The sequence below is a fragment of the Jatropha curcas genome, chromosome 5, assembly GCF_041381405.1.
Source record: "Jatropha curcas cultivar XTBG-Jc1 chromosome 5, XTBG_Jcur_1.0, whole genome shotgun sequence".
Taxonomy (NCBI): Eukaryota; Viridiplantae; Streptophyta; class Magnoliopsida; order Malpighiales; family Euphorbiaceae; genus Jatropha; species Jatropha curcas.
Window position 1 is genome coordinate 179,221 of NC_143155.1, and position 23,420 is coordinate 202,640.

General features: G+C 35.2%; 5 protein-coding genes across 13 annotated transcripts; 1 reads left to right on the forward strand and 4 right to left on the reverse strand.

Moving 5' to 3' along the window:
• Positions 1–1,060: 1,060 nt before the first annotated feature.
• LOC105630351 (E3 ubiquitin-protein ligase APD2) lies at positions 1,061–4,745 on the reverse strand. The gene is made up of 10 exons (XM_012212161.4): positions 4,287–4,745; positions 4,070–4,176; positions 3,861–3,986; positions 3,581–3,671; positions 2,948–3,022; positions 2,776–2,858; positions 2,231–2,377; positions 2,021–2,093; positions 1,609–1,945; positions 1,061–1,453 (listed from the first exon to the last, which is right to left on the reverse strand). Exons 1-10 carry the CDS (start codon positions 4,588–4,590, stop codon positions 1,378–1,380), a joined length of 1,419 nt encoding a protein of 472 aa, XP_012067551.1. The 5' UTR covers positions 4,591–4,745; the 3' UTR covers positions 1,061–1,377.
• An 857-nt stretch (positions 4,746–5,602) lies between these two features.
• On the forward strand, positions 5,603–7,722 carry LOC105630361 (peptidyl-prolyl cis-trans isomerase CYP20-1). The gene is made up of 7 exons (XM_012212168.4): positions 5,603–5,761; positions 6,107–6,185; positions 6,486–6,533; positions 6,633–6,656; positions 6,953–7,135; positions 7,233–7,308; positions 7,404–7,722. The coding sequence occupies exons 1-7, from the start codon at positions 5,687–5,689 to the stop codon at positions 7,540–7,542; spliced, it is 624 nt and encodes a 207-aa protein (XP_012067558.1). The 5' UTR covers positions 5,603–5,686; the 3' UTR covers positions 7,543–7,722.
• A 206-nt stretch (positions 7,723–7,928) lies between these two features.
• LOC105630372 (protein ELF4-LIKE 1) lies at positions 7,929–10,718 on the reverse strand. 7 transcript variants are annotated; one of them, XR_005178033.2, is made up of 3 exons: positions 10,070–10,718; positions 9,776–9,840; positions 7,929–8,150 (listed from the first exon to the last, which is right to left on the reverse strand). XR_005178033.2 is itself a non-coding variant. In XM_012212177.4 (2 exons), exon 1 carries the CDS (start codon positions 10,547–10,549, stop codon positions 10,088–10,090), a length of 462 nt encoding a protein of 153 aa, XP_012067567.1. In that variant the 5' UTR covers positions 10,550–10,717; the 3' UTR covers positions 9,748–9,840; positions 10,070–10,087. The 7 variants fall into 7 exon arrangements, 1 of the variants encoding a protein (XP_012067567.1); XR_002284010.3 differs by having other exon boundaries at positions 7,929–9,598; XR_002284006.3 differs by having other exon boundaries at positions 7,929–9,660.
• Positions 10,719–11,317: 599 nt separating this feature from the next.
• On the reverse strand, positions 11,318–18,797 carry LOC105630385 (smr (Small MutS Related) domain-containing protein). 2 transcript variants are annotated; one of them, XM_012212189.4, is made up of 11 exons: positions 18,015–18,796; positions 17,420–17,445; positions 17,013–17,135; positions 15,333–15,412; positions 14,034–14,254; positions 13,753–13,829; positions 13,591–13,647; positions 12,915–12,982; positions 12,706–12,812; positions 12,519–12,589; positions 11,318–11,836 (listed from the first exon to the last, which is right to left on the reverse strand). In XM_012212189.4, the coding sequence occupies exons 1-11, from the start codon at positions 18,598–18,600 to the stop codon at positions 11,714–11,716; spliced, it is 1,539 nt and encodes a 512-aa protein (XP_012067579.2). In that variant the 5' UTR covers positions 18,601–18,796; the 3' UTR covers positions 11,318–11,713. The 2 variants fall into 2 exon arrangements, with proteins under 2 accessions (XP_012067579.2, XP_037494724.1); XM_037638796.2 differs by lacking the exon at positions 17,013–17,135 and having other exon boundaries at positions 18,015–18,797.
• Positions 18,798–20,073: 1,276 nt separating this feature from the next.
• MIK (pfkB-like carbohydrate kinase family protein) lies at positions 20,074–23,327 on the reverse strand. Of its 2 annotated transcripts, none has more exons than XM_089721975.1 (2): positions 22,158–23,312; positions 20,074–20,446 (listed from the first exon to the last, which is right to left on the reverse strand). In XM_089721975.1, exons 1-2 carry the CDS (start codon positions 23,019–23,021, stop codon positions 20,228–20,230), a joined length of 1,083 nt encoding a protein of 360 aa, XP_089578101.1. In that variant the 5' UTR covers positions 23,022–23,312; the 3' UTR covers positions 20,074–20,227. The 2 variants fall into 2 exon arrangements, with proteins under 2 accessions (XP_089578101.1, XP_089578102.1); XM_089721976.1 differs by lacking the exon at positions 20,074–20,446 and adding an exon at positions 20,599–21,259 and having other exon boundaries at positions 22,158–23,327.
• Between the last annotated feature and the right edge of the window lie 93 nt (positions 23,328–23,420).

The window sequence follows — 23,420 nt, forward strand, 5'->3', positions numbered from 1 at the left end:
GCAGTCAAAGAGAGATTGCCTAACAAAGAAAAAAAAAAATTTTGTTGAAAGTTTGGACGCGTGATTAATGCATCCATTCAGTGGACGCGTTAATTACGCGTCCCCTTCTCCAGGATTTTCACGTCACAATGTACAAAAACAAAATATATAGAATAGGAATACACTACTGAGTGTAGAAAATTTTAGTAAAGGGTTCCTAAAATTGGGAAAATAGAGAAAATAGTGAAGATTGTAATTTTTGGGGTGTTTTTTTTGTGAAACACTTAGAGTGCCACTATTTTTTTGTAATCTCTTTTTGTACCTACTATTTTTAGTGGAAAAATTATTCGAAATTTTTGTCCCGTACACGTAGCCCATAACAGTTGAAGGGTGAACCATATAAATCTCGGTGTTCTTATTTTTCATCTGGCATTTACGGTAATTATTTAATTTTTTTTACTGTGATTATTATTTCTGGTGGATTCGATCGTCAATATCTAAATTATTAGAGGTATATGTGGTAATAATAATTTTATTTTACTTTTACCATCGGTATTTTTTCACGGGCCCCACTCGAGATCAGTTAGAATCCCAACACTTTTGAGTTAGTGGAGATGTCGTTTGATAGGCTTTTTCACCAATGCTGAAGTGGAAAAGAAAGCACTGAGGAGTTCATGATGTTTGTGAAATTAGTGGAAGATTTTACCAAGACTCCCTTAGTAAAATCATTATTTGCAAAGCATTTACAAGGGGCAATTCCAATCTTTGGCTATTTCTTCTCATTTGCCATCATCCAAATGTGAGGTAAATGGTGGGTTGATCTAATTCAAGGGCTCCTTTTCTTGATTTTTTTTTTTTTTGCTGAATTTAATAGTTAATTTATGCTTTTGATATTTCATGATTTGCGCAGGTTAGCTTATCTTATATGGTATAATAACTATTTTTCATTATTTTATTTCTACACTATTGTACATGTAAAAGAAAAAGAAACTATCATTCATAATCATCATTTCATAAAAAAAAATTAAAAGGGGTGCCATTCAAAATATTGCAAACCTAAAAAATAATATAAATGGAGGAATAGATATAAGCATTTTGATTCATATGCATTTAACTTTTCCTAGCAAAGTAGAATGAACACACAGAGGACACTGAACTGAAAATTCTTGGTCAAGTGTAGAGACCTTGAGGAGATTCACTTTACAGTAACTGTCAATATACTTTTTTTAACATATGATTTCTGTACAATCCTACATCAAAATATCGCTTTATACAAAAACAAGTCCAATTAATTATACCCACTGACAAAAAAGAAAAGACAAGAAAAATTCAGACTGCACCATCAAGAATTTCATTACCAGGGAGAATAATTTGCACAATAGTTCTCAAACAAGCTTCTCAAACTGTAAATATTTTTCTGACTTTCTTCATACTCCTACGACATATTGGACAAGTACCAGGCTCTTCTGCTATCCTACATAGTAAAAAAAAAAATGTTTCATCCTGTTTTAGTTTAAAGAAATTTCAATGGAATTCTTTTCGAAAAATAATTCCTAAATTGCAGGAGTATTTTCCAAGTAAAACTAAAAGCACAATGGAATTAAAAAGATCATAGAAGTCTGGAAATACCTGGATGCACAGGCAAAACAGGCTGCACAATGTCCACATGGAAGAAAGAAGCAATCTCTTGGTGCATCAAAGCAAATAACACAAAGACTCTGGAGATTTTCGCCTTCTGGTAACGGTTTCCCTTCAAGTGAATTTGCTGCAAGCAACTCATCAACATCTCGACCATCTTGTGAGATAGAATCATAGGATGAACCCCGACTTGAGATATCATCATCTTTAGGAGTGAGCAATGGGATTCTTTCTGATCTCATCTCTCCTGGTTGATTGCTATCCTGATCGGAAGCTTGGAATGCATTACAGAATTTCAAAGTTAACATCATAAGGAGAGTCATAATTCCTGCATATAATAACGGAAGATTATGTAAAAACATGCATTAAATTCAAAAGAAGGACAAACGGAAACGAAAATAACCTGATCCAACAATGTATGTGATCCATCTTGGTCTGTAAGATATTTTGACATGCCAATCATCATCTGAATAACCCTGAAAGAACAGCAACAGTTTTTCACATTTATAATTTGAAACTAACAACTTATCGTCACACTCGATTCAAATGCTGACTAGTTGCTGAAAGACTAGAAACCAACTTTCCATTAACCAAAATAATCTGCAGCACTTACCTCTATACGACCTGGAGATGTCAAGACAGCAAAACTTGTTCTGAACAGAGACAGCTTCAAGCGACATAAGGGATTACTGATGGAGCACATGTAATGTGAGTGAGTTGTATTATAGATGACAGCCTTCATCTTGAATGTCAACTCTACCTGTGTAATTTAGAACCATTGGATGCAAATCACGTAATGATTTGAAGGTGTCAGCTTGTCTTTATGTAGAAAATTGTCATCCAAAGACCATGAGAATTAGCTTTGCAGCAAGGATAGGGGAAGTAAAGGAAAAAGAAAGAGAAAAGAAAACACACTAATGATTAAGCACACGTCTTTCAAGGATAATTTTTCACTCTCTCCAAGTACCAGAATACGTTTTGTGACAATAAATCATTGAATTAGAACCATAAAGCATAAACTCTGACGTACAATCACCCGCATAAGCCAACTTATGTGCATAGATCTCGAGTATGTGAGGTCACTAGAAGTGGATTGAATAGAAGCTGATAAAAATTAATTTATAATAAGACAAGAAAATGTTGACGTTGAACTAATACCTCCACATCCTCAGAGTTCAAGTTCCCCACTGCTAAATAATAGTTAGAAGGCTCTAAAATTTCCTGCTCGATTTTGCCACTTCCTGGGAGATAAAAGTGTTAAAACCACTTAATCCACGGACTCAATGGTATAAAAAGAAATGAAAACTGTTCTTTTACTTATGGTTATTACCAAAAATAATATTCCAAGACAAAGTTGAATTAGGATATGAAGGGTCATCTATCCACTCAACAAGGCCATTTTTACCTGCAAGTACAAAAATTATTTATGTTATTTCTTTCAGGTGTTCATTAATTGTATTGAATAAATGTTTATAACAATCCTGCAACTAACACATCACATGACAGAAACCAGTAGTGGCAACAGCACGATAGCAACAGCAACATGTAGGAACAGAGAAAAAGGTTAAAAGATTGAAATGGTTTCAAGACCGAGGCATATTTTCCAAAAAGTAAGAACTCAGTAATAACATCATGTAGTACAGTAACTCCAAGTAATGAAATGCAAGAATGTAAAATTGTTTGAAGCTTTACTAATGACTAACTAAACCATGTTAGGCACATTATAGACCATTTGCAAAAGATGTGAAGGAAGCTTCATTTCTAGTAACTATCTAAAAGGAATTAAAGCACCAATAAGCTGTTGATAAACATAATTCCAAGACATAAATATATTTAAGGAGGTTTATGGACTAAAAAACAAGCATGTAACAGTGAAAAAAGCATTTCAATTGGATAAATTAAGCATAAAATTAAAGGGGGCGAAAAAGGTCCACCTCAGCAATGTAGAAGAAGAAGGAATCACCTTGAGCAACTACAAGGGACAAAGGTGCAGAACTTTTTATAGTGTAAAAGATATCAACCTTAGACCCTTTATTTAGGAAGTATACCCACTCCTGCAGGTAATTGAAGTAAATGTGATTGACACATCAAATAAACAGAAGCTCTACAACTCTACAATTTTTATGCATGAAAGACTTCAATTGGAAGTACAGCAAGAGAAAAGAAATTAGATTAAAGCGACGAGCATTGAAGAGAAATCACAATAAGAAATATAACAGGAAAAGGAAAAGGAAAACATTTGCCTTGTGAAAATCAATAGGCACAACTGCCTTGTGTGTTTCAGTCCAGGTGGTTTCAACATCCAAAGGAGGAGGCTTGTGAAATCCATATAATATTGGCCCAGGATTTGGCTCATATACCTCCTTTGCCTGTTACATAAAACAAATGAGATTGGTTAAAACAACTTGTTGCAGCAGCAGAAGTAACCCAAAACAGCAAGAGAAAAGTAAACCTCAATAGACTGAACAAACAAAGTATTGGTTTTGATAAGGCGAGAGCAATTTGGGCCCAGCTGGAAGGTCACTGACCCATAACACCCAAGAATGAGAGTCATGGATGCTGCAAATAAGGAATATTATAAGCAAATAAACAAAATCCTTTAAAAGCAGAGATAAAAGAAAAGAAAAAATAAAGGCTGATGAAAAGCAAAAAGGAGAAGAAACACATACCAAAGAACCAAAAAGTGACGAGAACAAAAAGGTATGACCACACATCATCCCACATCTCGCTGGGTGCCACATTAGATATGGTTATGTTTATTCGATAAGATATGACAGAAGCATGAGAAGAATGATGGCTAAGTTGATGGCGAGGATTATCCTCATTTCTTGGTAGCTCATTCCTTCCTTCCTCTTCTTCTTGAACTTGAGAAGTAGAAAGAGAAGAAGTAGAGGGACCATCAACAGAAGCCGAAGAAGAAGGAACAAGATGTTGATGTTGATGATGATGATGGAGATGATGTGCTTCTTCCATTCTGTCACAAATGAAGAGCAAAAACTTGAAGGTATTGTTGGAAATGGGATTCTGGAATTAGTCCATCTAACCAGAAGAAGAATTTGATAGGGAACAGCCACTGATGATTGAATTGGTGGACCCATGGTGGAGAACAACGGAGAGACTCAGCATTCATCTAGCAGTCTTTCAGGCCTACTCCTGACTGGTAGTTGAGTCAGTGGCTTCATTAATGACAGTTGGTTAAATAGCCCAGATGTAAATTGTAAAAAGAAATTAGAATATTGCCTCTCAACTATAAACTTCAATCATGAGATAGCACCAACACCTTTTTCAAATTTATGGAAAAGAAATCACAACATAATTAGATATTATTTATGCTATTTAGTTTATTTGGATTTTAAGAATTAAGATTAATATAAAATATTCAAAATATAAATAACTGTCACAAGTTAAGAAATATTGACTTGAAACTATTACAATTTAAAATTGTAAATAAAGCCAAAAACTAATTAAAAGAAGTCAAATAATTAGCCAAAATTAAATAATTTATACGAGGAAAAATTACAAATGCAACTAGCGCGTGTAATGCAAATAGAAAATAATAGAGGTAAGCCCTTGGTAGGTTGGACTTTAAATCAGACTGAATTAGTATGATCTGAAAAGTCAAAATTTTTTAAAACAAATATAAAATCCAAATTCGATAGATTTGATTTAATTTTTAACTATTTTTGAGTGAATTTCAGTTACTTCTTGGGCTTAATAAAAATTCAACCAAATCGAAACGATATTTCAGTTTTTTTATAACAAAATAAAAATCAAACCAAGTATGTTAAAAATCAAATCAAACCGATCGATTTGATCGGTTCTGTACGGAACTTTGTCGTCCAGTCCTATAAAATATGTTCGTAACAGGGGCTCCAGCAGGCCTTCCAAAGGGAAGGCCCATTTTAATTTCAGGTCCTCCACGTTTATCTGACCAATGACGCTTAACCAAAATATCATCGAGCCACGTGACATATTCCTATTGGATAACTATTCTCCTATAAAGGCCATCTATGATCTATCTTCAGTACCTAAGCCCAACTGACTGAGAATCGGAGACTCGAACACGAAGATGGCGAGATCGAGGTTGCTTGCTCTAGTTCTGCTATCGACTCTTGTTCTATGTGGAACCCTAACTGTTACTCAGGTAAATAACCTTTACTTTCCTCAAAATGAACTGAGCACTCTAAGATTTGATCGCTTTAGTATTGGATTTCTCTTTCTCTTTAAACATCTGGATCTATCAACTAGAGAATCAAGTCTCTCCATTTCTTCGGATATGGACATTGATTATGTTTGTTGATTGAATTTGAAATTATGGAAAGAACATTCCTCCTTGCTGATTCCGTTTATTTATCACTGTTGTGTTTTATGTCTTCGATTATGTTTTAATCAATGGTTGATTAGCTAGCAGATAAATTTTTGCAGGGAATATCTCATACAATTTTCAGAGCTTTATTTTTTATTTTTATTTTTATTTTTATTTTTTTAGGCGAAGAAGTCTAAGGAAGATTTGAAAGAGATAACCCATAAAGTTTACTTTGATGTTGAGATTGCTGGAAAACCTGCAGGTATATTTCGCTTATCTTAATACGATTACATATATATATATATATATATATATATATGAAAAGCTTTACTTTCTTGGAAATGGAAGTGGAAGTTCTTGCTGTTGGTCTACCATGGTAACAACTCTGTTAAAGAGGATGTTTTATTATCTCTAGCTATTTCTGTTTGCTCGATCTACTCTATTCCAAGATGTTTGATATTTTTCCAATCTTTGGTGTTTGTGTGTATATGTAAATTTTTCATATCATTTTCTGCTAAATATCAGTACTAAAATATATCTCTAAATATGAATTGTCATTCAGGCAGAATCGTCATGGGTCTCTTTGGGAAGGCTGTTCCTAAAACTGCAGGTGTGGAACTGGAAGTCTCTTATGGTGTATTATAAATGTTGCTTCCACTGATTCGTCATTTAGAATGGTACTAATGAATTGGTATGTTTTTTATTGCAGAAAATTTCCGAGCTTTGTGCACAGGTAAGATATGAAATATCTTTTTGTGAATAAGTAGTTCCTTTCTACATCAATTTGACTTCGTGTTTGCCCTAATAGCTTTTCTTCTATTACTAAATTGTGTTGAAAAACATTTGGATAGCTGATGCAGTGAGTGGTATTCTTAGAAACAAACTGAGAAAACATGTAAAGTGAATTTTTATGTATATGTATTGAATTTTTCTGTCCCCTCCATTGGAGTGACTCTTAGACCTTGTCTTCAATTCTCATTTTGAATAATTTTGTAAAAGCTGGTTTCATATCGTGTTTCTCCATTACAGGGGAAAAAGGTGTTGGGAAGAGTGGAAAACCCCTTCACTACAAAGGAAGTGTATTCCACAGGATTATTCCCAGCTTCATGCTCCAAGGAGGTGATTTTACACTAGGTGACGGAAGAGGAGGAGAATCAATTTATGGTGAGAAGTTCGCTGATGAGAATTTCAAGTTGAAGCATACGGGACCCGGTAGGATATATTTTGTTATATCAAGACTAGGATAATCTCAAATGAGATAGTATCGAAAATCTGGAATGAATAAACTTTTAAATCGTTTGTTTGACAGGGCTTTTGTCTATGGCAAATGCTGGTCCTGACACAAACGGTTCACAATTCTTCATCACAACTGTGACAACTAACTGGTAATTACGAAGTCTTGATGTGTTATGATGATTCATATAGATACTGTATTTTCATATCAAGTTATTTGCATAACCAAATTTCCAAATATGTAAAGGTTGGATGGAAGACATGTTGTATTTGGAAAGGTGATTTCTGGAATGGACGCTGTTTATAAAATTGAAGCTGAAGGACGACAGAATGGCACACCTAAGAGCAAGGTTGTGATCGCTGACAGTGGCGAAATCCCTCTTTAAATTTTCCATTTCTATAGAATGTAGCAACACTTTGAACTTCCCTTTTGTCTTTCTCTACGAGACTATGACTCTACGGTAGCTAATGTACCGAAATCTTTTAATTTTAAGTGGCTCTTTATAAAATGCTATGTAGGAAACTATATTCTACCGAGTAGAACCTCGCATTTCATTTTTTTTTAACGAAGGAATATCTGTGTATTGTTTTGTAATTGCAATAATTACGCCTACATGGATAGTTACTAGTCATTTCAAATAACTGAACATTTGAATTTGATATTATGCGTACTTCTTACGATTTTAACTCTTGGACAAACCATATTTAGAATGCATAAATTTATTTGCATCTTGAGATTAGAGAAATTTGTTTCCAATATCAAGAGAAGAAATAAGTATAAGCGAGAATTTTTATTTAATATTTTCGTAGATAAGATAAAAAAACTAAAAGCATAAACGTATGGCATTTCTGAAATTTCAATCCTAACCTATTTAAACCAAACAACAGATAGAAAAAGCTTGAAACACTGCTCGTATTTCCTTCCTTACTCTTATTCCAAAAGCCAGAAACCGAAAGAAGCAACATAACATGGAAAGTCAAAGTTGGTGAGAGCCTGAAAAGAAACATTCTCAAAAATAATTTGCCTTTTTATCCGCAACCGTCAACTATAGCTTCACCCCAATTCATTCCCCTTAAGTGCAAAGCTCACAAGAGTCGTCATCACTTGAATATGCTAACACTTGATTGCTTTAAAAATGAAATCGGCGAGAAATCCATACATAACAACACAGATGCAGACACTTGACATCAACATTATATTAACTCTGTTGAGATTTCCAGTCAAAGATCGAATGTGTGATACTCTGCTTCTCTCACTAAAAAACAAAATCGCACTACTTTTGCATAATCAGCTAACATAAAACAATTAGAAGTTGTCATTCAGTTATCCTTTTTGTCTTCTACCTGTGTTTCCAAATTGTTCATTTTTCAAAGGACTGGGAAGAAAGAAGCAGCTAGAACTCAGGTAGTCAAATCGACATCCTAACAAAGATTAACCTCCAAATAGGAAGCAGACTAATTCAATTGACAGGAGGAAAGGACGACATCATTGCTCAACATTATCCAGCAAAATATCCTTCTTGCAAATAAATCAAGTAGTTAATGTTTCATTTAAAGCAGAATTTAAGATTACAATAAGAAGATAGTCATAAGAAACTGCAGAAATGTCTTTGAAGGATGATATATGAGTGCCTTCCTCATCTAGTAAAGTAGTTGTCTTGAACAGTTGGTGGAACCCACAACATATATGGGTCTCAATTTCAAAGCTAATGGCAAGTTCAAAGAAAGAAAGAAAAAAAATTCATGCCAGGCAACGATAACCCTATCCCCCCTCACCACCAGATGTCAGCCAGTCTTCATTGCCCAAAAAAAAACATTAGAATAATGTTAGGACTATTAAGCTTATTTTTCCACTTATATAACAATTATTTCCTCCCTTCACCAGCCACTAATTCACCTTGAATCAATAACTAGCTATCACCATTATTTTCCTCTCCTAGTCCAGCTCTGCCCCGTATCAATAGCAACTGCTTTCCTTCCCCAAACCCCATTGATTCTACAACAAGTTTCACCTAGAAATATAGTTAATTCACCCTGCCCAACTTTTGTAAAACAAACAGCGGGCACTCTCAAGCTTGCCAAAGAAGGCCTACTTAAAGATGCTCAAATGATAAATTCATTCTGCCTCACTACATTTGTCAGGGGCAATTATCACCCATCAGAGTCATGAAAGGTAATATAATCTAACAAGTGGATTTGCTACTGCCATTTGCGTTACTGCAGTAGTCCAACGACAGCAAGACTAGGAGATTAGAGTTGGCTCATGCTAGTATAATGGACTGCCAATCTACAGTTGACTGTATATAATAGTTGTGGCGTCCCTCTCTTTCTACTCTTCTACCGGCATTACATACAAATGAACTAAGCCTCTGGCAGTGAATACAATTCTGCATTTACTCATATGAACTATGAACTCCCCTGTTTAGGATGAAATAGAGCAGCCTAAATAACAACAATATAGAACCATTCAACTCAAATGTCTCATCAGGCCTATGTTGAAAGTTCTGCAAGCAAATGTTATTCTCAAAGCAAAATATACTGATCCACATAAAATATCAACCAGAAACTAATAATAAAAGAAAAGCATGAAATGAAAATAGCAAAACAGAACATAAATACCTTATTACTTCTGCGGGGGTTTCAGATAATGGAGATATAAGCAGACCCGCAGCCATGAAATGATCCTTACAAAACACAAACAAACATAACAATAATCACCACATAAGCAAAACATTATTGTTATCAACCCCAGCGGCCACCGCTACCACCTGAAAGACTGCCTTACTTAAGAAGGACCTAGGAAACAGAGACTCAATAAAACCAAACACCTTTGACTCCAATATGACCATGACACGACCTCAGTTAAACTGCTTATTAATTGACTATAAGATAAACAAAGTTGGTCGAGATTACTTAAATTCATCGATCGAATCAACAGTCCGTCCTCTCCACACTGCTTCCGTTATTGATGCGACGCCGTTCCTGCACGACGTTGGAGAAATTGACCGATAAATCGGAGTAAATAGAGATGACTTTCGAGATATTTCGATTAATCTCTCGAATCAATGGAACGTTCTTCGCCATATTATCGGGAATCCTGGACTGGTGATTCTCGTTCACTTGATGAATAAGGTCCCTGTTCTGATCCAACACGGACTGCACCTGCCTGAAACTCTTGCAAAGCGTATTCCAAACCTCCTTGTCACACTCTTCCTCCTCAATGTCATCTTCATCATCTCCTCCTCCATCCTCGCAGTTGTTCGATCCTCCAGGGAGGGGCTTCTTGTTGTTGCTTTTGGAGAGAGAGTTGAGTTCTAGTTTTGGTTTAGATGAAGTGGTGGTGTCGTCCATGGTCGACTCTTCCACCAGTGAAGATGACTCAAACGTTTTCATACATAATACAGCCTCTCTCTCTCTCTCTCTCTCTCAATCTCAGATTTCTGTTTTCTGTATAGCAGAAATGGCCGCAATTGGACCCCGAAATTTTTGTTTCCAGAGTTTTATATCTTGTGGTAAGAAAGAGAAACGAAGCGGGTCAGAGACCAACCGACTTGGCCATGGCGGTCTATTGTAGTTGGCTGTGATTGAAGTATCTGACCATTCAATCATATGTTTTTTTGTAAAAGATAACCAGCCAATTGGAGACTTTTGATTGGTCTGTCAGAATAATAAATCTTCGTCTTGGACGGATAATACAGAAGCTTTCATTAGAAAACAAAAAGAACAATAAAAGAAAGCCGAGGCTTTACTACTGTGCTGAGATATTTTCGAGATATTTTAGGTTTTTCTGCTCCCATCATATTCCCATGTTTACTGATGTCATAAAATACTGGTAATAAATAACCATAACGAGCTCTGCTTTCACACACAGATTTGAGCGGTCTCAGCTTTAAATCGAACAAAACGACGACGAAATAGTATGTTGCTAAAATCCGTCTCATTTCGATTGGTACATTGGCAAGTTAAAATAACTGAAATTGAGATTTCGGTGATCCTTTGTTGGTTCAAACTTGGACGGGACCGATTGTTGCTCCCAATGTTTACAAAACCTGTTCATAAGTCGGTCCTAGATTTGTAAAATGTCAAATTTTCCAAAAATTGAACCCGCTGAACCTGCAATCTTCACAAATTCACGACCTCAGTTAATCAAATTAACTGCAGTTGCAATCCAAGCCGAGCACTAAATTAAACTAAACTAAACAGTAAAACACATAGTTCAAACAACTTTTTTTACATGATAATCCAGGGGAGTACTGTCAGCCTACAAAAGGCAGCTGTATATCCTGAGACCATATATTAGTTATCATCGATACAAGGTGTATACAAATTCGTTAAGAGGCACTTAATCTATCAGATCATTCTAGGAACAGCTATTTCTAGCTAAAGCCTTTGACCAAACTAGATAAATGAAACAAGTTTCTACATAAATATGAACATCTGAAATCTGTCGTCTCCTGTAAATGAACCATGCCTCTGCAGTGACTGTTTTCTAGAAGACCAAAAGAAAAGTAAGTGTCAATAAATCTTGCAGGATAAGCTGGATTAGTTGAGGTAGGGTTACTCAGTATCACTATTTGAATCCAGAAAGCTATATTCTTTGAATCCATCAAGCTTAATTAGCACTGTTCCTCGGTTCTCTTCGCTCCATCTAACACCTTCCATTTCCAGAAGTTCAATAATCTGCAAGTACCAAATGGCAAGATGCATCAAGCAACAACCCAGAAATTTGCCCCTTTGGCTAAAGAAACAAAAGGTTCATGGGGCTAGTCATGAAAGTAATCAAGAAGTTGAGGTTAGAGATATGAATTCGTGCATAAATGCCGATATGCTCCGAACAGAAAAAGGCCAACAAGAAAAAAAAAAAAATCAGCATTTATTCCATGGCATAAATCAATGCAAATCACATGGGTTAACTCAACAAATTAACATCTATCAACTAGGCAAGGACTGAAAGGTATTCCATAAGAGACTACAGACTTTGATTTTGCTCCAAATAACCGCGATTTAAGGTTTCAAATTGTTCAACACAATATGATCCATTGAAGCTTGCTTCAGACTAGGCTATGCTCCCAACATCCCTAACCACTTTGTTCAATTAGAAATTTGATGCCATGGCATCTCATGCAAACTAATAAAATTGTATCACCAACAACTACATGCCACGAAGAAACACTCTAAAGCATCAAAATCACTGTTGCAACTATATGATTTCTGTTTTCATACTCTTAGATGTACCAAAAAAGTTGACACATAGGCCAGAAATCAATGGACAAAAGAAAATCTCAAGCATTTGACTCTTAAATAGTTTTCCAGAATAGGACACAACAAAGTAGTAGAAATGCTACAGAAAGAAGAAAAATACCGATTGTTTGAGTTTCGATTTTCCCACGCCATGACTCCCACATCCTGTGATTACTCTCAGAGTTTGGATTGCTGGAGCAGATTGCAAATGGTTGGTAAATAAGATGATAAAATGTCCATATAATCAGAAGTGCCAACATGCACAGAGACCAGAAAAACTGGGAGTGCTTGGTGCAAAAAACACTTACAGTGGACATACGTGCCAAATAGAAGGTGAAGCTTCAATAGCTTCATTGCTTGTTTGACATGCTGCCCATGCAAATCAATTGTTATTACATTTTCTATGCCCTTGTTTCTGCAAAAGGCGAGCAATAAGTAAGTCCACTTGTGAATATCAAAGTCGAGCCAGATAAACAAAATCATCTCTATCCTTTATGGAACTCTATCATGCACCAACCTGGCTTTAAATATATCCTGGCTTGCTCTTTCATCTGCCTGTCGAGCCAATTTTGTCTGTACTTTCCCCTGTCCAAGTTACCAGGTCACTATCTCATTAAATTTCACCAGCTAAATGCAAATTAAAACATCACAGGGATCCCCAAAAGCCCAAAAGAAAGGTAAAAAAAAGAAAATTTTGTCATCAATGTCCAAACCCGCCATATGGCAGCTGCATTGCAGCCTGAAGGTATTTAGATCATGTCCTAAATAAAATGACACGAGCACATAACAAGTTCATAATGTAAGCTATAAACAGCAGCTTAACTGGTAACGAGATGCAAGAGCAAAACCATTGAATGAAGTTAAAAAATTCTAGCACCGACACAGTTTACACATTGTGGCCTTCTCAATCTAGGTATTCTGCCTTCAATGATCTAATAGCTAATCAATATATATTTGTAATATGACAAAATTAAAAGGGCAAAAATAAATATATCTTTAAAACCATAAAATTTTCTTGAGAAGCAGGGAAGTCTAGTTAGCAGCTACACTATGCCCAATTGTCATCCATTATGCACCTCACAACTTTAAAGAAAATATATTAGATAAGGTTGTTGAAAACAATAAAATAATGGAGTAGATAATGATAAATGCCTAAAACAGAAAGAAAAATGTACTTCCTGAAGCAAACTCACCTGGTCAGAAAGATAAGCTGCAACCTGCCGCTCTCCATTAGAGTATGCTTTCGTAGCCTGCAGAATAATTTGCCTCTCAGATGTAGTACAACCAGAATTTCTAATCACTCTTCAGAAATTGAATGTAGTGTTGAATATTATCATTAACATTGTAACACTTACTCTTTGATAGTAGGATCTCACTGAATCCCAATGCTGATTAGCAGGTTTTCTAAATAGATGATACTCAGCACCCTTAGCTATGATCAAAATGCAGGTAAGCAGCAAAACAAAGATATGTTAGAATTATTTTCCATGTGTTCCAGGATAGACAATTTAGCATTCATTGCCAATAGCAGTTGCACCAAGTGCAAAGCTAAATTACGAGATGGCAACAGAACCATGTTGAAAAAACAGGTTCTAGAAGTGTAACTAAAAATAAAGAATTACGTAATATGAAATACCACAAGTCTCTTGTAGAGGAACTGCATCACTAGGTGGGCAGATACCATGCCCCAATGACTGCATTTTCTTGACCACATTCCGCCAATTCATAGTGCCTGGTTCATGTTCAGAACTTCTGGAGATGTTAAACAAAGATTCCAACACCTTTTGAGCGAGCTCTGACTCATCACTTGGGCTGGTTGACGGAGCTTCAAAACTAGTAAGGACCTGAGAATAATTCCTAGAACACAAAAAAAAAAAAAAAAAAGAAAAAGAAAAAGAAAAAGAAAAAGAAAAAGAAGCTAAGCTTACAAATTGGGTAAGGTCTTGGATGATATATTTATATATTAGACAAAAATGGTCTAAAAGAAAGTAAATCCATAGACAAACTACAGATTAGTAGCTCAATCTAAAAAATCCTTCCCATAAAAGAAAAAAAAAAACAGAAGTCATTATATAACAACATATCTAGCTTTGTGGCAATATGCGATCATGTTGAATCAATAAACAGACAGTTCAGCACACTTAACAGCAAGTCTGATGGTGACAAGATCAGTAGGGCATTGAAATTAAGGTCCTGGTACCTCTCTCATATTTTTTGGTGGCTACAAAAACTTGACACAATTGATCAAGAGTTCGAGGGTTGATAAAGCGAGGATGAGAGGTCCAGTCAACATGTTCACAGCATAGTTGTCTTCCTTGAAAATATTATCATTAAAAATGGGGTTAACAGTTGTTTAATAAGGAACCTGAGTGTGAAACAAGAATAACATGCACATTAGAGACTAATCGCATGTATGGAAAGGTCGAATGTAATGGAAGATGGAAAATAAGACAAATGCCTTAAAAGTGAAATGAAAGGAATTTTTCCATTTATCCAAGGAAGGAAGGGAAACATTACATGGGACCCCAAATATATTAATTTGGAGAAAGAAAGAGGCAACATGAAATTACCCCTCCTTCTCCTGATCCTCCCAAGTATCCAAAGAGGAAGGATTAATAGTTTTCAGTTCACTCAATACTTTTCCTCTCTTTATTTTCTTCCTCTCAATTATGGTCCCAAACAATGTAAAGTGGCAAAAAGATTTAGGAGGAACAGAACCCATCAATAACATATTCAATTTATGTAGTTTATTCTAACAGAAATATTTCCCTTGTACTTTAAAACAGCATTGTGGAATATATATAGGACTCACAATGACAGATTCATACCCACATATAGACATTAAGTAAGCACGCAAGACACAAATGTTGGCACATGAAAGGCTACCCATTGAGCAATGCGCATTGCAACAAGAATGACTAAAAGAGTAAAATACCTGCAATCATAACCCCATATACTTTCATGAACTTCACTTTCAGCTGAACTGGAAGTACAGTCAGATGTCCTATCTGTCATCTGATAAAAAAACAAATTCAATAATCACTACATAAACAAGAAAACACAGTTGACGCTTCCAAATATATAGCTAAGAACATTAAAATTTTAAAAACACAAAAACAGGATTTACATATTTAGGGGGCGAAACTACAAAAGACAAAAGCAAAAAGAATAAATAGATATATGGGACCAAAACAGATGAAACATACTACAGTATCAGCATTTGAAGCCTAGGCATAATAGACAAAATTACAGAATGCTACACAACAAACTGAATTGCCAAAAGGAAAATCATGGACAAATTTGTAGAACATGCACTCAAATTAGCTCAGTATCACTATTTCATAATTGGCAACACTGAAACTCAAATATAAGTGCATTGAAACCTAATCCTTTAATCAGCAACATGCAAACAAACATAAACAGTTCAAATAAATACAAAAACGAACAGACAACAGATAGGAGGGTTGTTGCCATTATACAAACAAACACACTGACAAAACACGAGTCAGCTTGTTCAATCATACGAGTTCACGACTCAATAAGAAACACATGTTTCAAATAGTGTCACAAATTGTTGCAGTTTGAGATTGGTGTAATATTTCTCATTGCCTCAGTAACATAATTAAAATTGTGGCTCAAATTTGTGTTTTCCTATCTTTACATTCTGCAGTTTAAATATTAAAATTCTAAAATTTTATCACAAGGTTTTGATTGTCATGGCAACAAAGCAATGGGTTCTTGGGTATTTAAACTTTTATATGGCCACTTCAAAGCTTTGACATGAAGATGATAACTCAAGCATAGAGATGCAGAGAACTAAAACATCAAGGGAGCAAAGAATGAAAAAAGTGATTTGTAAAAAAAGAAATAAAGAAATGGTGGATAGTGGTGGTTGGGCACAACAATTATTGATTTTTAAAAAATTTTTCCAATAGAAGGTTTGACAGAAAAAATATATATTGGAAATTGAAAATCTGAAGAGAAAAAAAAAGAACCAGAGGAATTATAAAGCAATTAAAATAACTCAGCAGATGAATCCAAATGACATTTTCCAAATTTGAGTTCTTTTGTTTTAATTTTCATAATCAACTTGGTTAATTCCTCAATTTTAAATAAGCATATCCCTTGTTGGCTTAATATGTAAATGCATTTTAGCTTACAGTTAAAACTTAATACAAATGTCAAATATGATTTTCATATTTATATTTAAAATTATAGAAAGACAATTAATTGATTATATATATTTTAGAACTATTTTATATGATTTATAAATTCTTACATTTTTACTATTCGATTTAATGGACTCTCCATTGATCTTAGTTACAAACCCGATTTTGAGAACCTTGATTCTAAATGATTAAAATAAACTTTATTCACTAATTTTATACTAGTACTGAACTGAAAAACCATAATATAATAAAGATAATAAAAGCATATCACAAGCTAGGAACATTTTTTTCAATCACATCATCCAGACAAAAAAAAAAAGGTAGGGCAGCATTTTTTAAAGCACAGAATTAACAATACCTTCCTACATAATAGCAAGCCAATGATAATTAAAAAGAAATTACCCAAGAAATCATCAAGGTTAAGTGATGCATATGACACCACTTACATTATCATTATGCTCAACAAGGAAAGTGTTATCTTCTTTATGAATCATGGTATCATTAAAGTATCTACTATTCCCAGACTGCTCATAGGAGGAAGCAGATAAATCAAGCAAGACATTAGAAGCCTGCAAATTAAAAAATACATTAAAACAAATTATTGTTTTAGGAAAAAGATGAGAAAAAAAGATTATCAAATTAAAACAGCCATCAATTATCATCCCACAACTAGTTCCCAAAAGGAATCCTTTTAACTATAAACTTCATTTGCTTTTCATATGGCACATCATTCTGTCAAAGGCAACTTTTTTCCCTTAGATGGTGATCACAGTGGGTGGTAATACTGAAGCGGGAATACGAAAAGAAAAGATATTAATCAAAGTCTAAAAGATTTTCAGAATTTCTTCAATACCTTTTCAACATCATATCCACACTGACCTGCAAAAGAAAAGTTTTGAAGTCATGCATCACACAACTGCAGAATCCTCAAAATACAGTATTCATTTCAATCATGAAAAATAATAGATCTATGAAGCATTGACTAAAATATCTTGTACATGCTACTACAGTCTACAGTTCAATTGTCATAGACTATCATTGTTCATGGAGCACCAATACAAAACAAATAAACAGTAGAGATCGAGGAACCAATCGCCGCTAAATTAGAAGAAAACAAATTTCACCTACAATACAAGCTCACTATTGTGCCAATCATTTTAAGAATTCACATGGTTTAGAGTAAATTCACTTCCACGAGATGGGAAATGCATGAAGAAGATCTACTCTCAGTATAAGGAGAGTAATCTCCGACTGTGACTAAGATTTAAAAAAAAAAAAAAAGCTACCCCGTCATGTTTGTACCTATAGTCGCCGATCTACGTCGTCTCCATTGATCATTTTTTACCCCAACAATTGTTTATGCTTGTCATATTTATGGTTCAGTATTTTTAATACAAAGGCTTAATGAAAGCTATAATCAGAAAAAGAATACATAAGTAAATGCTCACACAGGACATCTCTAACAACAGCCATGCTAAGGTCGGAATCATCACTAAGCATTGAACATAAGAATTGCTCAGCCTCTTCCTTGGCCACAGCACCATTACCAAACTTCTTTGCTTTGGCGGAATATCTCCCCGGGCTTGCCTTCACATAGTCCTTTCCAAGAAGCGTTGAAACGGTCCCCGTAACAGCCACGGCTCTCTTCTGCTTATTGTTACCTCGAAAGCCCTTTCTTTTTACCAAATCAGCCTCCAAGTACCCCTCCGACGAGCCCGAACGCGAAGTGGTACTACTAGAACTCGAACCAAAACCCGAAGTTGAAGTCAAGTCAGAACTCGATAACCCACTCGTGGACGGATCGTCCGCGCTGTCGCTCAAGTTGGATAATATCCCAGCCGCTTTGTAGATATCACCGTCGGCTTCTCTACAAGCCGAGGAAACTTCTTCTAATGAGATCGAATCAAAAGCTTCCATTAACGCCAACGCAGCTTTGGTTTCTTGCTGTTCATCTTGTTGCCCCTTGTGGTTGCCGGAGGGATTGGAGGCGCGTGCCGGCTGTTGCTTCTTCTTCTTCTTGGAATGCTGCTTCATGGTTTTGTAGGGATTGGAGAGATTATTATCGCACGAATCGGAGAGTGATTTTTGTGGAACCCTAAATTGTTGGGGAAGAAAGAGGAATTGGATTCGGTGCTAAAGATTGAATTACTGAAAATAACAAGTAGGGAGAAGGCAGGCAGGCAGTTGAGAGTTATTCAGGTCTCAATTCCATGACCATACGCTAAATTGAGGAAGGAATCTCTACTGGTACTTTTACGCGTTTCGTCCACGCTCTGGTACGGAATCTTAGTAGCACGCGCTATTGTCCTGAGATGAGGATTAGGATGGATTAAGGATAAGTCAAATTTGATTTGGTGGATCAGACATCAGTGTTTCTTTTTTTAAAATTCAGACATCAGTTTTCTGTTCGTTTAATATAACATTTAGATTTATTCTGCAATTGGTTATGATTCAGTTAAATTTGAATTTAACCTTATTAACTAAATTAATCGAAACAAATTAACTTAATCAAACCGTACCAACCAAATTGATCTGACCATATGCATGCTTTTGTTTTATTTTATTTTTATTGATTGAGTGTCTTTTTTTTCCAATTAAAATCAATTAATTTGATTTTCATTGCTATATATTGCAATGCAGTTAAAAGTTTATCCGGTCAACTTGATTTGATTAGATTAAATACAATTAATAAATATTCGTCACATATTAGGTTATAATAAATTTTTAAATATTGAGCTAAAAATAATTACAGTTTGTTTATTTTTTTTATTATTTAAACTTAATATATTATGTGTAAATTATTTTAAAAATTAAATTAAACTGTTTTTGTTTGATTTTTAACTCAAAACAATTACTTTCCGTTTGAAAATTTTAAACACCGTGATAGTTCATTTAATTTGAAAATTCTTATAGACTGCCCTAAATCAGATCGTGCATATAGTTACTGCTCCCTGTCAAAGATTTGGATATCTGATATTATTTAATTTAATTTTAACTGTTTTTTTAGATATTGCTAAGAATGGTCCCATGATAAAATAAGATTCAAAGGTTCTTCCTTTTTCAATTTTCATAATGCAACAACATTTATTACATCATAAATTTTCAGAAAAATAACAAAATCTATTAATAGTTCTTAAAAGTGGAAAATACACACCAAGCAAAAAGTTCCATCTTTCATGCCAAATATAAATATTTTTATTTTTTTTGAAGATGAAAATATAAATTATATTTTTTTTAGCGTAAATATTTTTATTATATTGACTTGTTTTGATAAGTGTACATATGATGAAAAGGCCAGTAATTAGATTTTTATAATTTCTTTCTAATTTTTTTTATTATTAAAAAATAAACAATAAAACAAATCAAATGAAAATACATGCAAACGTGTCGGTGAAAGGCGACTGGTAGCTATTACATTATGTGCATCTTCTTCTTTTTCTTTTCTCTGAGAATTATGTGCATATTATTTATTGGGTTGATTTAAGCAGTTGGGAACCATAACCACAATTTACAACCAACAACAACTTTAAATCTGCATTTATTCCTCAATTACTGGCTCCAACGAATACAAAGAGAGCTTCTGGAAAAAGATACGTAACCAAATTTATTTGATACCAGAAAAGAACAGGGTGAAGAAGAGCAGCTTGGTGCTCCAATTGTGTCATGGCTTTCCGTTAACTGCTATCACAGGTTGCCCCGTGCAATGGGGGAGGATACCCTGCTCCATTGCTGCGGATTCTTGAGCAGCTGATAATTTTGCTGCGCCAAGGGAAGAATGGAACTGTTCATGCCCCGCTGGCTTCAAGAACATTAGACCATTATCACTTTTTTCGGGATGCAGACTCTGCATTTTCCTTCTCTGAACCTCATCCTTCACTTTCTATATGACAAAAAAAACAAAAAGAAGTTGAAAACAAACATGCTCGACCTACCATGGATGAAAAAATTCGAAACATTGAAATTGGAAAGACATGACTTTTAAAACTTCAAAATCATTTCTTCTATAGATTATCTTTTTTACAAACATAAGAATTGATAAAATAGAATCTTTTAAATTGAATTCTTGCAAAATTTAGCTTTACAAACAGGGGGTTACACAATTTGGAAATGATCAGGAAATCATTTCGAATAATCCTCATTTTCCTCAAAGCAATAAGTTTTAAAGGAGCAGACCTAGAAACTAATCATATCTTTATGCGAGGAACCGATGAACGCCCCTCAATATGGAGAACATCATGGCCAAAATTTAACTAAAAAGCAAAAGACAAGTAAAATTCCTTTCATTTGAAAAGCAGAAAGTATACAACAAACTTTTATTGTTGATAACCATAGAAAGTGGAATTCTTGGAGGACATTCTTCAAAATTAGATTCTTATGTCCCAGGCCAGCCACAGAAAAAGAAAGAGACTCCAATAGAAATGTTCCTTGCAGGACTTTTGATTTCTTATAGCATCCGGCACTAAACTTTTAAAAGCAAATATTAAACTCATGGAGTTCTTTAACCAAAAGCCACTTTAAATAAAGGGCAAAGTTTTTTGTACTTTTTCCGAATCCTGCTCATCTTCCAATACCAAACGATGGTCACTTTCCTTACCAACCATAGCTTACAATAGTATCCTTGAATAGGAGCCAGATTATCACCGTATGTTAAACAAGAAAATGAGAACACTGAAGCTCCTATTCTCCAGGACTCCTGCATTTTAATTTTCTGTTCAAACTTCAACCAACCTAAACACAGTTGCACCAAGTAATCTAACAGCAATCACTTATCTACATATTCCTTCTAAAAGGAAACAACGGAGAAAAAGAAAAAACACAGAAGGCCGGTGTACTAGGTTCCTGTCAATGAGGAATCTGCCAGTCTGGGAAGAGTTAGCTGCCCTCAGCCTTCCCCCTACACTACGTTGGAAATAATAGCCTAACACAACATTAACACCTAAATATCCACATATGCCATATAGAATGTAGAAATATATGTTCCCAGCTAAGAATCTTCATGAAGTATTCATTTCCCCCGGCATTTAAAATTTCATCGTGGACAAGGAATCATGTCTAGGCTCTAGCCTAATATGAAGCTTAATGGTTACAAATGATAAAGATAACTAGCTCCACCCAAATTAATAATCTAGTTTTTTTTTTTTTTTTTGTTCTGCATAATTTAGTGATTAAGATTAAAATATCATCCTCATCTAGATTCTTATGAAATAGAAAGTAGCAACTCGGTCTGCAGTGTCCCCTTTGGAATTATATTGAATTGTGGTTTTGTGGTCCACATACAAGTAAATAACAAACTTCTTTCAAATAAAAAAAAAAAAGGGTCCAGCATTTACTCTTTCTTGGACACTGCAAAGATGAAAATTTCCTAATCAACCTGCATCATGCAGCCAATGCTCATTTCCCAAGTATTTTGATTATGTTTCACAGTTTCAACGGTAATTTATCCCACTAAATTTGTGAACTTTAAAAACTAAAAAGTAATTTCGTTCCCCTTCTTTCTTATAACCATGATAAACAACTATCAAAAACTAAATTTCTCAGCAAAGGAATCAGCTCATAAAATAATTAAATAAATAAAATGTTTGGAAATGAACCTGCAGCAGCCTCAAATCAAACTTTGGCAATCCAATTTGTTCAACCGTAAGCGAACCGAAGAAGTTACCAAGCAAGGCAGCATCAGGCACAGGCAATCCCTGAACCAACCCTGCCACAAACCCACCTAAGAAACTATCGCCTGCACCAGTTGGATCCTGTTGATTGGCCAAAAATGGCGAAATGCTCAACTCCCCATCTTTCCAATACACCGTACACCCTTCTTCCCCATTGGTCACCACCACGCAACAATACTTCCTCACCTCCTCCACATCCATAAACATGGCCTCCTCTGAGGACACCTTTAAAACCCCAATTCGAGGTAATAAGGAAAAAAATCTGGTTTCATGTAATTGAACAAGCTTAACAGCCCCATCAACAACATCAAAATCCCTTATTAAAGCTTGAATATCCACGAGAACCACATCACAAATCTCAATCATTCTCTCAAGCGTCTCAGGCAATACCTCTCCGCCAACACCAACCGCCATTCCAAAATCAAACCTCGCGTCAGGAAGATCCGTTGGCTTAATCGAGTCACAGGCGCATATCCGTTTCAAGACCCGATCTTGGTTACCATTATCGTGTACACCCAAATCAAAATAGGCGTGAAATATTGTAGTTTTGAAAGAAGGCGCTAGAATCGGGATTTGATTAACTTGATATCTAAAATCATGCCCAACTTTAGCAATTAAACTACTAGCAATTGACATCCCATTGAGGACGGCGGAAATGAAAGAGCAAGCGCCGCCGAGAGATTCACCAACGATGGTGTCGTTTTGGATTAAAACGTCATGGCAGTAATTGCCCACAATTAGGACACGAGGAGTGGGATTTTGGTGGGTTTTGTGGGCTGTGGTTACCATTGAAAAGAAGGTGGATGGTTGGCTCGGATTTGTGGTGGGTCATGGAGTAAGAGAGAGCTAAGAGAATGGGGAGAAAGACATAGAAATCCAAGAGAAATACACAAATTTTAAGGAAATAGAAATGGACAAAAAACAAATGGAGTCAGCGTATATGTGTCTAGAGATGGAAAGAAACAGAGAGAGGAGGCGCACATGAAAGAGATTTGTTGTGGGAAATTTATAGAACGCAGAGGGCGAGGTAAGTGATGGATGATGGTCCTGTCCTGTCTGTCCTGGTTGCGTTGAAGCGCTAAAGACATACATGCATATCTTTTTAAATGAAGGCCCTTTATTTCAATCTAATTACCAAAATTGTGATCAGATATTATTTGCAAGCCAGAATAGGAAGACCCCATTCCC

Excerpts from the sequence above, each read along its gene's own strand:
- LOC105630351 (XM_012212161.4), bottom strand. The coding sequence starts at position 4,590 with ATGGAAGAAGCACATCATCTCCATCATCATCATCAACATCAACATCTT. Across the intron at positions 3,023-3,580 it reads GTCCCTTGTAGTTGCTCAAG|GTAAAAATGGCCTTGTTGAG; the intron begins GTGATTCCTTCT and ends TTGTACTTGCAG. Across the intron at positions 2,094-2,230 it reads CATCTCCAGGTCGTATAGAG|GGTTATTCAGATGATGATTG; the intron begins GTAAGTGCTGCA and ends CTGTTCTTTCAG.
- LOC105630361 (XM_012212168.4), top strand. The coding sequence starts at position 5,687 with ATGGCGAGATCGAGGTTGCTTGCTCTAGTTCTGCTATCGACTCTTGTT. Across the intron at positions 7,136-7,232 it reads GTTGAAGCATACGGGACCCG|GGCTTTTGTCTATGGCAAAT; the intron begins GTAGGATATATT and ends TTTGTTTGACAG. Across the intron at positions 7,309-7,403 it reads ACAACTGTGACAACTAACTG|GTTGGATGGAAGACATGTTG; the intron begins GTAATTACGAAG and ends AAATATGTAAAG.
- LOC105630372 (XM_012212177.4), bottom strand. The coding sequence starts at position 10,549 with ATGAAAACGTTTGAGTCATCTTCACTGGTGGAAGAGTCGACCATGGAC.
- LOC105630385 (XM_012212189.4), bottom strand. The coding sequence starts at position 18,600 with ATGAAGCAGCATTCCAAGAAGAAGAAGAAGCAACAGCCGGCACGCGCC. Across the intron at positions 12,983-13,590 it reads CAGCTTATCTTTCTGACCAG|GGGAAAGTACAGACAAAATT; the intron begins GTGAGTTTGCTT and ends TAACTTGGACAG. Across the intron at positions 12,813-12,914 it reads CAGGATATATTTAAAGCCAG|AAACAAGGGCATAGAAAATG; the intron begins GTTGGTGCATGA and ends CGCCTTTTGCAG.
- MIK (XM_089721975.1), bottom strand. The coding sequence starts at position 23,021 with ATGGTAACCACAGCCCACAAAACCCACCAAAATCCCACTCCTCGTGTC. Across the intron at positions 20,447-22,157 it reads TTGATTTGAGGCTGCTGCAG|AAAGTGAAGGATGAGGTTCA; the intron begins GTTCATTTCCAA and ends TTTGTCATATAG.